The sequence below is a fragment of the Candoia aspera genome, chromosome 4 (assembly GCF_035149785.1).
Source record: "Candoia aspera isolate rCanAsp1 chromosome 4, rCanAsp1.hap2, whole genome shotgun sequence".
NCBI classification, from domain to species: Eukaryota; Metazoa; Chordata; class Lepidosauria; order Squamata; family Boidae; genus Candoia; species Candoia aspera.
In genome coordinates, this window is record NC_086156.1 from 109,399,037 (window position 1) to 109,413,677 (window position 14,641).

Genomic DNA, 14,641 nt, shown 5'->3' on the forward strand with positions numbered 1-14,641 from the left:
ACACTGTACAGATGTTCCTGTATACAATGCTAGACACCTGGTTGTGCAGTTCAGTGTATGTTGTTCCTACATGCATCATACACCCTGCCACTATGTGTTGGACTGTCTCTGATGTCTCTGCACCTTGGGTCCTGTCTAGTGTGGTAGACCCCTGATTCTATGGATCTGGTGCTTAGTGCCTGTTCTTGTGCTTCTATGATCAGTGCCTCAGTGCTATCTTTTAGTCCAACCCTTTTCCGCCACTGGTAGGATTTCCCAATGTCAGCCACCTCAGGTATCTGTCGATGGTACATCCCATATAGGGTTTTGTCTTGCCATGCCACTTCTTCTGCTTGATTTTGCTCCCATGTGTGCTGATGCCTCAGGCATTCTCTCAGCAGCTCAACTTTGCGTGTCATCTTACTGATGCACTCCTGGACACTGTGTTTCATTCAGGACAGTGGCTTTGACACTCACCAGACCCTATATCAGGGTAAAACAATCCAGAAGCAATAGTTAATGGCATCTGGATGCCACACCTGAGCATGGGTTAAGTAGTATTAGAGAAGTAGAGTTTAGCCATGTGTATAGATAAATGCTTGTAGCTTGGAGGGAGGGAGGAATGTATTCCATTCTCTGCCATTGGAAAATGTCTATAACTTTAGGATGGGGGAAGTGGAGAAGTGACTGGAATGTTTTTAAGGAAAGGTTTCAGCATGAAAGTCCATTTGTGGCAATGGAAATGCTTGGAATCACATCCAAATAATTCTTCATATATCCTATTATGGTGTATATTGAGAATTACTGTTGTTAGGGTTGTAAGGACCAAGAACCTCATACCCTGCCTGCCCTCTTTTTAGCTGGTATGCAGTCTCTTGGTGTTGGACTTGGGATGGAAACTTTTATACATTGGGAGGAGTTTCCATGTCTTCACATTGGCAGCCTACATGTCTGCCTTTGGCCAGCTCACTATATCAGCAGGGTATCTGATGACTGGCAGGGTATACATGTTGATGGCGTAGATCTTGTTCTTCCCATTGAGATGGTTCTTCAGGACCTGTCTTATCCTTCGGTGGTACTTGAATCTTCCTCCCCTTCTCATCGTGGTTCTAATATGACTGTGGGATACCAAGGTACTTGTAGCTCATCTTTATGTCTGCTATATGGCCTGCTGGTAGTTACACCCCATCAGTCTTGACATCTTGCCCTCTCTTTACTACCATCTGGCCACACTTCTCCAGTCCAAAGGACATCCCAATGTCCTCACTGTAGATCTATGTCAGGCGGATCAGCAAGTTGATGTCATGTTCACTCTTAGCATACAGCTTGATGTCATCCATGTAGAGGAGATGGCTGATGGTAGTTCCACTCTTGAACCTATATCTGTATCCAGTCCTTGTGATTATCTGGCTGAGGGGGTTCAAGCCTTTGCAGAACAGCAGCGGGGACAGTGCATCACCTTGGTATATGCTGCACTTGATGGCCACTTGTGCGAGCTGTCTTGAGTTGACTTCCAGTGCTGTCTTCTACAGTCCCATTGAGTTCTTAGTGCCCTGTTAACTTTGTATAGCACCAGGCATCCACAGATACATGTGTGTGCTACTGAGTCATAGGCTTTCCTGTTGTCAATCCAGGCTGTGCTCAGATTGGTCTGTCCAAACCTTGAGTCTTGGCAATTGCTCTATCTATGAAGAACTGGTGTCTTGAGCCTCTGGTGTTTTTCCCAAAGTCCTTCTGAGCTGTGGTTATGTACTGGCCCATATAGTCCTATAGCATGGCAGCTATGATACCTGATAGGACTTTCTATGTTGTGGGGAGGCAGGTTATTGGTTGGTAGTTGGCTGGTGCTATTCCCCTGTGGGAGTCTTTCATGATCAGCACTGTCTTTCCTTGTGTAAGCCAGTCTGGGTGGGAGCCTGCTGATAGCAGATGGTTCATCTGTGCTGCTAGATGTTCATGCACTGCTGTTAGTTTCTATAACCAGCACGTGTAGATCATGTCTGGGCCAGGTGCTGTCTAGCTCTTCATGTTCTTGACCTGCTGTTGGATGTCTGCTACTGTGACGATGACTGGTTCCTGTTCTGAGAGATTGCTGTGGTTTGCTTTCAGCTCCTGCAGTCACTTTGCACTGGTGTTATATGTCTTCTCTTTCTCTCATATGTTCTTTCAGTACTGTTCAGTTTGTGCTGTTGGTGGCTCTGCTGTTACAGTGTTGTTGCACTAAAGTTGGGAGCACACCTTGGATGGTTCTGTGGAGAACAGAGCATTTATCTATTTGGCCTCTGTTTCTCTGAGCCTGATAGCCTATGTTCTGAGCCTTTGTTTAGAAGTCCCTAGGACTTCAGATGGAGTCAGGCCCTTGTATTTTTTTCAGTACCCAAGTCTTATCCTTAATCTCACACCATTCCGTAGTTCTACCAGTTGGCTAACTTCTCTCCCAAGTGCCTTGATCTTAGCCTCCAACCTCATTTTCCAGTGTGTGGGGGGTATATTACAGGACTTCTTGGTCATGTGACCAAGCATCTCAAGGATTACAGCAGATGTAGCATATACTGCTGCATTGGTTTAGGTTATGGTGGTAGTAGAGATAGTCATGAGGGCTCTATTGGCATCTTCTAGCAAACTATTGGATGGTACTTCTCCACTGAGCCTTGGTAATTGGTTTAGAGGGTTGAGTGTAACTAGTTTATCCATGATCTTATGCCACATATCAGCCACTGTGCTCTGTAATGGAGGGGTTGGCAGTGATGTTCCAGCTTCCAGTGGTGCCTGCACCTCCAGTTGTTCCTCTTAGTCATCTTGGGTCCAGGATGTAATGTGTAGTTGGTCTATCTCAAGTTGTGAGAGAAGCTTCCTCTTCACTGTGTTGACACACTGGGTAATTAGCTGTTTCTCAGTTACTGTGGATGCAGGTCTTCTCTCCATCCATAGTTCCCTCATGTGTTTCATATATCCCCTCTCATTAGGTCTACTGTTGTAGTAGCATCCCATCAATTCCAAGTCCCCTTGTCTCATCCATGCATGTTTTTTGTAGTAGCCCACTTGTCTGGTTGTCCTGATTCCCCAACATTTGGAGCAGACCTTGTTAATTCAGGTGGCATCCGAGCGAGCATGACTTGCTTAGTTCACATCGCTCTCATATTCAAGGTAGGCAGGTGAAGCATTAGAGATCTTTCCTCATGGACCTGCCGGGATTCATAACCCAGTCTCCCACATCAATGGATGGCACTCTAACCACTATTCTATCTAGCGGCAGGCAGGCAGGCAGGCAGGCAGGCAGGCAGGCAGGCAGGCAGGCAGGCAGGCTGGCAGGCAGGCAGGCAGGCAGGCAGGCAGGCAGATATATATATATATATATATATATATATATATATATATGTGTGTGTGTGTGTGTGTGTGTGTGTATATGTATATATATGTATATGTATATATGTATATATATACATACACACATACATACATGTACACACATACACATACATACACAAACATACATACATACACACATACACATATACATATATACATACACACACACATACACAACACACACACATAGATATATACACACATACATACATACACATGCACACATACAGAGAGGGACCAAGATCTGGTTTAGGTTTTGTTTTGTTTTGTTTACTTAGTTAGATGTTCTGTCTCACTCAGATTGAATCTGTGATTCACTTTAGAGAACTGATTTGAGCTGAGCACCTGTCAACCACTCCCTAAACCAGCTGTGTTTTTCTCAGGATTCTGTGGCTATCCTGCACAGCACTAGCTAATTCCAAGTTACTCTGTCATGTGTAATTATCAAAATAACCATTATTGTCTCTGCTTCTTGTCTGAGTGACATCCATGGCAGTAGTAGCCAATTTTGTATGAAGACTAAAAGTACTATAAATATCCATTGCACCATTCAGACAAGGCTTCTTCATGGATAATGTTCACTAGAAAAAAGAGCATTTGCAGTATCATTTCTGCTTGAATGAATTGCCATTCAAGTCAGATCCCGGGACGCACATCTTCTTGAATTTTGTTGTATGCTTTAATGAAAGGTTTTGGAAAGCAGATGGTAATGCAGAATGCTGGTGTTGATGATGCTGGTATTAGTGATGTTGCCCTCTGTGGTATGCAAGTGTCCTGCGGGTCAGTGGGCTACTCAGATACTTCTTCCAGCTCTTCACAAATATTATCATGCTGGAGACCTCAATATTGCTGGCATTACTTCTCAGAATTATGTGCTTTCACATTCAATAACATTTGACAAAGCTCCCTCTCCTGAACTCTTTGATGACCTCATGTAAGGAGTTATCGGTTTACTTATTTAAAAAGAAAACAATATAAAAACATTCCTCAATAATATTCTTCAATAGGTTCTTTTTATGTTGCATTCATTTTGGTGGATTTAGGGCATTAGGACGAGTAATCTGTCGCTGTGTTTTAAAGCAGCTACACAGAAGTTCACTTCTTGAAGAATTATGTAGTAATTCATATCCAAAAAGATTCAAGTGATGTAAAATTCTTGCAAACTATTGGCCTATTCTAAGAGCACAGGGCTAATATATTTGAAATGCAAGCTCATATAGAAAGGACCTTGTAAGAAACATGATTTATACTTTCAATTTCCTGGATTCATATGAGCAGTTTTTCCTATACAGGGGAGCTTGAGGGTGTTAGTATTTAAAAATTATTGATGGAAGAAAATTAAATCTAGCCCTAAAAACCGTCTTTATAGGTTTGGAATGGTGAAAGTGTTAATTAGTTTGTTCCCTGGTGATGTTTTGAACCCAAGCCTTGCTCTTTTGTGATATTCTCCTCCCTTCAGTTTGGTGTAACTCTTAGCAGGAGAATCAGATTAGCCTGCTCATATCACAGCAACTTTTAAAAATCAGTTTTGGCTTTCCACCTCAGTAATGTTTATCTGCTGGAACTAACAGAGCCAAGCCTGCAGGCCAGCGGGTGGGTGGGTGGCAGATCTTAAGGCAATAACTCACTGGTTTCAAGCCCTCTCTCCTGTGGAGGCATCCTGGTCTCTAGTCTAAGTGAAGCACTGAATATGCATCTTGAGGCAGAAAGAAGCATTGACAAAACTTCATTCCTAATATAACACAGCAAAGAGCCTTGCAGAACTTTCAAGAATAATTCATGATGATTGAAGCGGTGTGCACAAAATCGTCTGTTTCTGCAGATGCAAAAAACATAGTAAATATGATAGTAACTGCCAGGAAAGACTGTTGGTTGCTGTTGGAAAAGCTATTTTTTTCTAATGCATCCTATGATCGTATTTTTTTTTTTAAAAATGATTCCAATTGCATAAACTGCAGAATAAGAATGAGTTGGGATATCACCTTTCAGCTTTCTAACCTAGAAAAAAGTATCCCTGAGATCTTAGTGAATTACTAAGAAAACGAGTGTGTGTGTGTGTGTGTGTGTGTGTGTATGTAGATAGATAGATGATAGATAGATAGATAGATAGATAGATAGATAGATAGATAGATAGATTGATTTGTGAACTGTTTGGCTTTATAGGACATATGAATAAAGTTACCAAAGTTTAAAATAATATGTGTGGAAAGATGAATCTGAACATTGTACATACACACCAAGCAGAACCTCCTGAAAAGAAAGTGTTGCTAACCTCATATTCAGAAAAGTTTTTTAAAAACCATATGGATCATACTACTCTTCCTTCCTTCCTTCCTTCCTTCCTTCCTTCCTTCCTTCCTTCCTTCCTTCCTTCCTTCCTCTGGCATTTGCTCTAAAAGAAATCAGTGAAAAGTCAGATTTTAACAGATTTTCACCCTAAGTTTTCTCAATGGAGCATCTTTAATTCTTCAGATTAAATTCAAATTCAATTTTTAAAAAGTAACACATAGGGATGTGTTGGTTTCCCAAGTTACACCTTCCATGAAAGGTGTGATATAATCTACTGAGATGCAGCATCATTTGGTATATATTGAACTAAAATATAGTAAGCATCAAGTTCTAAATCATACAGATTGTCATACAATTTATATATTTCTTATATATTCTTCCTAGCTTATGGAGAACTATCTAGTCAGCCCTGTCAATGAGGGAAGAAGTGTCAGCCACAGATGTATAATCTAAATCAAAATGAATGAGTGGCTTGCCTTACTGAATGCAGGCAGATGCAGATTTTTAGATGCAGGATAAAAAAAAGAAAAAAATGTTGTATGCATGCTAACTAGAAGTTCCAAATTAAATTCACATGCAAATTTCAGGAAGTGATGCATTAGGGAAGTGTATTGTTTTCCCCCAAGTTACACTTTCCACAATAGAAGCTATATAATCTATCCTCGATGCCGCATCATTTGTTTGACACACACACACACACACACACACAGAGAGAGTATATATAATTAAAGTATAGCAAATCTCAAATTTTGAAGTACATGGATACAATTTGTGTACTGCTTTGTAGGGTATTGACTCAGCACTACCAGCATATCCTGGCACTGGCATTTGCTGTAAAAGAAATCAATGACAACCCACACATTTTGCCAAATGTCACTCTGGGCTTCCAGATCTACAACAGCCATTTCAGTGCCAGCTGGACTTATCTTGCCTCAATGGAACTTCTCTCCACCTGGAAGAGGCTCATTCCAAACTTCAAGTGTGACAGCAGGAACAATGCAGTTGCAGTCATTGGGGGACCAAACTCAAACGTCTGCCTCCATATGGCCCCCATCCTAGGTATCTACAAGATTCCGCAGGTAAGGAATACCCAGAGCTCTGATGCTTCCATTACTGGCATGATTAAAATAAGAGGAAAAGTCTGTGGTCTCTTCAGAATTGAGACTACCATGTTTACTTTCCACCTTCATATTTGACTCTCATAATTCCTCTCTTTATAGAGACTAAAAATATTTAGCCACAATTTTTTTCTTTGATCAAAAAATTGCACCACATCTTCCATTTTTTTGCAGAAGACGTGTCCAAAAGAACTTCCAACATACCATTCTGTTTGAAAGGCCCACACCAGGGTCTCATGACACTGAAGTTGAGACTAATAGATGTTCACCCCTGACTCTGCCTAATTGGATTTAGATGACTCTTAGTTTCTAGAGGCTAAAAAGGATTAGAGATGCTTTCTGTGATCAAAAACCTGCATTAACCACCCCGTGTACATACGTAGGAGTAAATTTGGGAAATTCTGTTTCTTCCTGTTGTTTCCCTCTGTTGCTTCCGTAGAGATATCTCATAGGAAACACAGGATTTTAGCAGCTAGAATGCTACAGCTATATTTACCCATAGATATTTGGACAGTTTTGTTTTGTTTTTATTTTTATTTTTTCCTTTTCATAAAGCTTACATATGGATCTGCTCCAGTACTGGGTTACACAAGCCAAGATGCCTTTGTCCAACAGATGTTCCCAAGAGGCACTCATCAGTATGATGGGATTCTTCACTTACTTCTGCATTTCTGCTGGAGATGGATCGGGGTGCTTTATCTCGATGATGACAACGGGGAGAGGTTTGTGCAGAATGTCCTTCCCATTTTCTCTGAGAGGGGCATCTGCTTTGATTTCATACAAAGACTCCCCAAACAAGGATTTGCCGGGGAAATGCAGAAACTTATAGAAGAAGGAGTTGAAACTTACAAGACCATTATGAGAAATACTTCCAACGTTTTGCTCATACACGGAGAAATCCAGACTATGCCAGTTTTGAGGTTTATGATAGCAGGTTCAGTATTTATGGATGTATCTTCAAAGCCAGGTGATAAAGTCTGGATTATGATGGCCCAAATGGATTTCACTTCCTTTGCTTTTCAAGGTACTTGGAGCATAGACTTCCTTCATGGTGCTATATCCTTGGCAGTCCACTCAAAGAAAGTGTTAGGATTTCAGGAGTTTCTTCAGACCAGAAACCCTATCTCAGAAAAAGAAGATGGCTTTATCCAGATCTTCTGGGAAAGTGTATTTGAATGTTTTTTCTCAACCCCCATATCAGAAGACTTGTCTGAGAAAACCTGCACTGGGGTGGAAAAACTGGAGTCTCTCCCTGGCTCTCTTTTTGAAGTGAGGATGACTGCTCACAGCTATAGCATGTACAATGCAGTCTATGCTATAGCACATGCTCTGCACTTCATACATTCCTTGAAATTCAAGCAAAGAGGCATGGTGAAAGAGCAGAGAGAGAAGCTTCTCAATCTATACTCTTGGCAGGTATATCACAAAGGGAAAACAGCTTACCATATATTTGTGTGCAAAGGAAGATCCCCAATAACTCCTGGTGTGAAATATTTCAACATTAGCTTTTCTTACCATTAGCTGATAAGCAGACCCATGTCCTGGACCTCAAAGGAAGATTGGGGAAGCAGTGCTGTTATCCTTCCTTTCCCTACAAAAAGGGGATGCAGTGGTCAGTGTGTTTTTTTCTACCAATATAGGAAAAACCCACTTGCAGTAAATGGGTCTTTTGTCTGAGTAGATTGCCATAAAAACAACAATTGTCTGTAATATTAAAAAGGAGAATTGTGTTTGAATATTGTCCATAGATCTCAAAATGATGACAGAAAGTATGGCATTTTGGAAATTAATAACAGATTGCAAAGTTTTATGGAATTACAGGGATCTGCAATGAGAATTAACTTGATGGATTAACTTATGTCCTATGCTATTAACTTATTAGCATATGTCCTATGCTATCAGACCGGATTTAGAATGATATACCTCTCTCTGTCTACCTTGGGTGAGCAATTCCAACCTGCTCCAAACATTGCATCAATTTGAGAATTCCCATTTCCATCCCTGGTATTTAGCCACTCATTCAAAAAACTGAGACTGGGATAACCAATGGCAGTTTGATCATAAGCTCACTTTGATCTAAGAGAGACTCAAACAGATGTTCCTAAAATTGATCCTAGATTTGTGAAAGGAAGATCCCCAAAAGCTTAAATGTTGGGATTATAAATATTTTTTTTTCCAGTTCTAATAATTTCCACACTTTTGAAAATTGATTCTCTGTATATTTTTTTCAATGTAAGAAATCGTTATTTTTGTCACCCCTGTATCTCCAGCCCAGTGTTTCTCAACCTCGGCAACTTTAAAGTATGTAAATTTCAGCAGGTGGCATGCAGGCTGGGGAATTCTGGGAGCTGAAGTCCACACATCTTAAAGTTGCTGAGGTTGAGAAACACTGCTGTACCCTAATAGGATATATTAGCAATTCTGTGTTGGTTTTTCAAAGGTATGATAGTAAAATTCTCAGTAGTAGAATATTATCTACATGTTGATCCTGTGCGTTGTTTTAAAAATTTTCCCCCAATTTTATCTTAGCTTCATCACTTTCTACGAAAAGTATCATTCAACAACAGTGCTGGAGATAAAATTTCCTTTGATCAAAGTGGAGAAAGAATAGCTGGATTTGATATCATCAACTGGGTAACATTCCCAAATCAGTCTTTCTTTAAAGCAAAAGTTGGAAAGATTGACCCATACGCTTCTTCAAAGAGTGTATTCACCATTAAAGACAATAGCATTGTATGGCCCAACAAGTTTAATCATGTAAGGATCCATTAATTCCTGAGGTATTACCAGCTTTTATGGTATGTGACAATGACCTTGGGAGACAGGGAAGATCCACAGCCATGGGAATGGTCAGACAAGAGACAGCTTAGCTTGCAGAAGAATGGGGGCATGGCAAACATCTCAGTAGGGACCCTCCATAGTTTCTTGGGCTGTAAAGGCGACAGGAGAGAAATGTACTTTCAGATTCACAAGATTCTGTGAATGTAACCTTACAATAAAGTAGAATTAGTTCATCTGGGCATGCTTCCTGTCTGGACTACCTCATGAGGCTGACACAGATGTTGCAGCAAAGTTTGAAAAGCGGTCTAAAGGAAAAATCTACGCTAGTTTTGCAGTAATGAAGTACTGTTATTTGTTACCTGTTAACATTTGAATTAGTTTTTTTAAAACACATACACACACAAAGAGCCAAGGAAGAAGGTTTTTGAACAATACAGACCCACAGTTAAAACAGAGCCTATTGTAGCAAAATTTGAGTTGAATACACAATGGTTCAGGTTAATTACACAATACTACTTATAAAGCGTTATACAATAATACTGTTCTGGCTTACATACAATTTTGACTTAAGGACAGACCTTGGTTTATTGGAAAAAATGCAATTGTTGTGTTTCTAACATAATTTGCCAGCTCCCCTTTCCTTTTTTCTTTAGTTTAGATGTATTATGATTTTTTTTATGTTTTGTTATTTTGTTGACCCTAGTCCATGCATGAGTATTTTTTGTTAAATAATTCAGTCCAATAAAATTTATACCAAATAATTTTTAAAAATTCCATACCCCAGGGCCATAACAACAGCTACAGTAAATGTGAACACTTCAAAATAATAAAATACAACTCATAGATATATACTTGTAGCCAACTACATATAAACAATCTATAGGGGGATGCTACACTAAGAAAAAAAACATCAAAGTACAGAAGATTATAGAGATTTGTGCTTTTGGTGTTGTGACAGATATATTGAGAAAACCTTTGAAATAGAGGAGGGTTGTTGTTGTTTTTTTGAAGTTATCATAATTAAACATTATCATTTCAGTAACTCTAAAAGCTCAATACATAAAGAGCATAAGTTAACAGTTTTGCCATACCAACATCAAATTTGTTCTTAATTATATATCCAATTTTGTTTCAAACTCTCCAGACGTATTTACTGATATGACAACTTGATACTCTTTTTTATATATAAAGACACAACCTATTTCAGTGTGCAATGATAACTGCCATCAAGGATTTTATAAGAGAAAGAAGGAAGGGAAGCCATTTTGCTGTTATGATTGCCTTCCATGTCCGGAAGGGAAGATTTCAACCCAGAAGGGTGAGAAAAAAACATACTTAAAGTTTTCAGATGTTTTGATATTTGACATATACATTTTCTTTGTCTTCACAATGAAGACGGTATATAATTCATTAGCATCATGATTTTGTAGTATGAGTTTGAGATTATTCCAGGTTTGGGAAGGAGCAGGGATATGGAGAAGAAGAGCAAGATACTAACTATTTAAGCATTATTTCTGTTTACCTTTTGGAACATTTATCTCAGTCTTTTCTGAAGGCCTGAATTTGCAAGACCACCTTTGCAAAACCAATTTTTGCAAAACGAAACCATCTGGCCCACCCAGTATGTACATTTCAGAAGTCCTTCCATTCTGTGAGATGAAGCGGATTGAGGCCTACGGTGTTTTCCATTGTGTATCCTATAGTCTGGAATAGCCACCCTCTTGAAGACAATCACCCTCAAAATGGGCCTTCTGGAAATCATTCAGGAGCCACTTCAGGGATTGAAGAATGGTGCCATTAGCACTTGCTTTCTTAAAAATGTTCATTGGATTATTTATTCTATTTTAATATATAGTCTATGATTTTAGCATATGGATTTTTTATGTTTCATTGATGTTAACTGCCAGTAGTTGGCATGAATTATGGTAGCATAGAACAATATTATTGTTGTCATTATCATCATTATTACTAGTTTTACAGACTGTACAACTACTAGTGGTGATGAATGCTGATAAGAAGATAGAATCCGATATAATCTTTGTCCTGTGTATAGAACTACTATTCTTAAAGCAATGGAGCAGATTTTAGGAAGGGAACTAAGAGTAAAATAAGTGAATGTGTCATTAAAGTGCATTTCAAAACTTTGGAATTTATCTATTTATGAAGAAGTTTTGATCTGTCATACAGAAGGGTCAATAAAAGGACTGTTTTTGGAAAGACTCTTTTGTATCTGACATCAGAGTTTGGCTTGATCTGCAGTGTGTACTCTCAGCCATTGAACTGGTTCTTCATCAGTAAAATAGAAAGAATGTACAATATATTTCCATATAAGGGACGCGGTGGCACTGCGGGTTAAACCGCTGAGCTGCCGATCGGAAGGTCGGCGGTTCGAAACCACGCGGCGGGGTTTCGAGCTCCCGTTGCTCGTCCCAGCTCCTGCACACCAAGCAGTTCGAAAACATGCAAATGTGAGTAGATTAATTGGTACCGCTTCGGCAGGAAGGTAACGGCGTTCCGTGACCACGGACGGGTCCTTAGGGACAACGCCGGCTCCAAGGCTTAGAAACGGAGATGAGCACCACCCCCTAGAGTCGGACACGACTGGACTTTACGTCAAGGGAAACCTTTACCTTTACCTACAATATATTTCCATATGATCGATATTTAATTTGATGTTTAAAAATGGAGTTGTGTTACTCTATGCACCCATAATTATTCTTTATCTTGTTTTATTCTTTATGTTATTTATTGCTGTTGTTTGTTTGTTTTTCTTTGCTTTCTTCCTGTTTTCATTTTCCTTTCCCTCCACCCAGATATTTTGAGCTTGCTGATGTATTCAATACAGTATTATCAAGATGTAGTGATATTATCAGTCTAACAAGATGGCCATCAGCTGATGCTGTGGCATGTTTTCTCCACAATCTCTCATTTGATATGGAGTTAAAGGCTGCCTTTAGGTCTATTAAAGTGGCATAAAGGGTGTCTTTGGGCAGACTTTAATATTCCTTGGCTAGGTAGTATAATATTGAACATTGATCCAAAGTTGAATGACCAGATAGAAAGCCTGCATGTTCTGGGGCCAAAATGGTCTCAGAAAACAACCAGTTCAAAAGTTTGTAGTATAAAAATCTGGTATGTAATTTCCTAATTATAGATATAGAAGAGATCAAGTGGCCATTATTAGGTGGGTGGGATTTACTGAGGATCAGAAAACAGGTGCCAGAACAAGCAGTCCTCTTTGCTTGTTACAGCCTGTTGGAGTTTAGCTCAATTCTTTAATGCATATTTTTTTTTCTTCTCCTTTAGAAGCCTCTTGTAGCTCTTTTCTAAAGTAGAAAAGGTTTCCTGTGAAGAAAGTTCATTGTAAAACTGGGCATTCTTATATGGAAATATTGCCAGTGCTCTCCCTGCAGCACATTCTCTATCAAATCTTGGTTTAGATTACTGATTGAATTGAAGAGGGGAGGGGCTAAACTAACTGAGCTAAACCAATAATTTGTTGGAAGATAGTGATTATTTTACAGGCGTTGCTAGCCACACTCATAGATTGTTTCCAACAATCAATTGCCAGAGCAACAAAGAATTGAGCTATAGCCAAAGATAGCTTATTGGACCATACTGGGCGGCAGTAACTGTTGGTAGCAAGGGAATCAAGGGCTTGTAAAGATTGGCTCCATTCAAGTAATAGTGAAGGATCCTGACAGGGGTAGTTGGTCACATGCAAGATGGAAAGACATGCAGAGTCCATAGATAATCCCAGGCTGTAGCATTTGAGAAGGACTAACATTCATAATTTTATTCACCAATTCTCATGGATGGTATAAGATTTGGTTTGTTAGATTATTTTTGTACTAAAGTGGACTGAGAAGATTTGATGTGTCTCTAAAATTTTAACTCAATTAAGACTCTTCATTTTTGATATTACAGAATGATGTTTGAAATGAATTATATTATTCATATGTATTTTCTCTTCTAGACATGGATGACTGTGTTCAGTGCCCAGAAGGACAATTTCCAAATGATGCTGAAGATGGATGTCTTCTGAAAAAAATCACTTTCCTGTCTTACAAAGAACCTTTAGGGATTGGTTTGATCATTCTTGCACTCTCACTATTTTTAATTACATCATTGATTCTTATGATTTTCATTAAACATCAGGGCACTCCCATTGTCAAAGCCAACAACCGGAATCTCACTTATGCTCTCCTTATTTCTCTCCTGCTTTCATTCCTTTGTGCTTTATTGTTCATTGGCCAGCCTGAGAAGGTGACTTGTGTCTTTCGACAAAGTGCCTTTGGCATCATCTTTACAGTTGCTGTCTCATGTGTCTTGGCCAAAACTGTCACTGTGGTTCTCGCTTTCAAGACCACCAAGCCTGATTCCCAAATGAGGAAATGGGTGAGGAAACCCCTAGGTACTTCTATTGTTTTTTTCTGCTCCTTTGTCCAAATCACTATTTGCGCTATATGGTTGATAATCACTCCTCCATTCCCAGATTTTGACATGCATTCTTTAGCTGAAGAAATTCTAATGGAATGTAACGAAGGCTCAACTGTCATGTTTTACTCTGTTCTCAGCTTTATGGGTTTCTTGGCCCTCCTGAGCTTTACTGTGGCTTTCTTTGCCAGAAATTTGCCAGATACGTTTAATGAAGCCAAGTTTATCACCTTCAGTATGCTAATATTTTGCTCCGTTTGGCTTACTTTTGTCCCCACTTACTTGAGTGCCAAGGGAAAATACATTGTGGCTGTGGAGATCTTCTCCATTATAGCCTCCAGTGCTGGGTTACTAATTTGTATGTTTCTTCCCAAAAGTTATATCATTTTGGTGAAACCAGAACTGAACAATAGATATCAGCTGATAAGAATAAAGAACTAAAGAATGTATTCCCATGTTTTGTTTAATTTAACATACATTGAAATTTACTGGCGGTCTCTCACCAAAATACTAAGCAAGTCCAACCCTGTAATGAAATCACTGAAAAAAGGTGAGGAGCTAGTTTAATGCACCTTTCTTATGTTTTGGGAAACTTTATCAAAAGAATAGAATGATTAATGTTTGAGAGACCAACCTCTGTGTAAACCAGGCTTCCTAGGACAGTGTTG

General features: G+C 39.3%; 1 protein-coding gene across 1 annotated transcript; it reads left to right on the forward strand.

Moving 5' to 3' along the window:
• Positions 1-4,094: 4,094 nt before the first annotated feature.
• On the forward strand, positions 4,095-14,414 carry LOC134497020 (vomeronasal type-2 receptor 26-like). The gene is made up of 6 exons (XM_063302734.1): positions 4,095-4,282; positions 6,425-6,716; positions 7,311-8,171; positions 9,285-9,512; positions 10,728-10,854; positions 13,513-14,414. Exons 1-6 carry the CDS (start codon positions 4,095-4,097, stop codon positions 14,412-14,414), a joined length of 2,598 nt encoding a protein of 865 aa, XP_063158804.1.
• Positions 14,415-14,641: the final 227 nt, after the last annotated feature.

Excerpts from the sequence above, each read along its gene's own strand:
- LOC134497020 (XM_063302734.1), top strand. The coding sequence starts at position 4,095 with ATGTTGCCCTCTGTGGTATGCAAGTGTCCTGCGGGTCAGTGGGCTACT. Across the intron at positions 9,513-10,727 it reads GGCCCAACAAGTTTAATCAT|ACACAACCTATTTCAGTGTG; the intron begins GTAAGGATCCAT and ends TTATATATAAAG. Across the intron at positions 10,855-13,512 it reads GAAGATTTCAACCCAGAAGG|ACATGGATGACTGTGTTCAG; the intron begins GTGAGAAAAAAA and ends TTTCTCTTCTAG.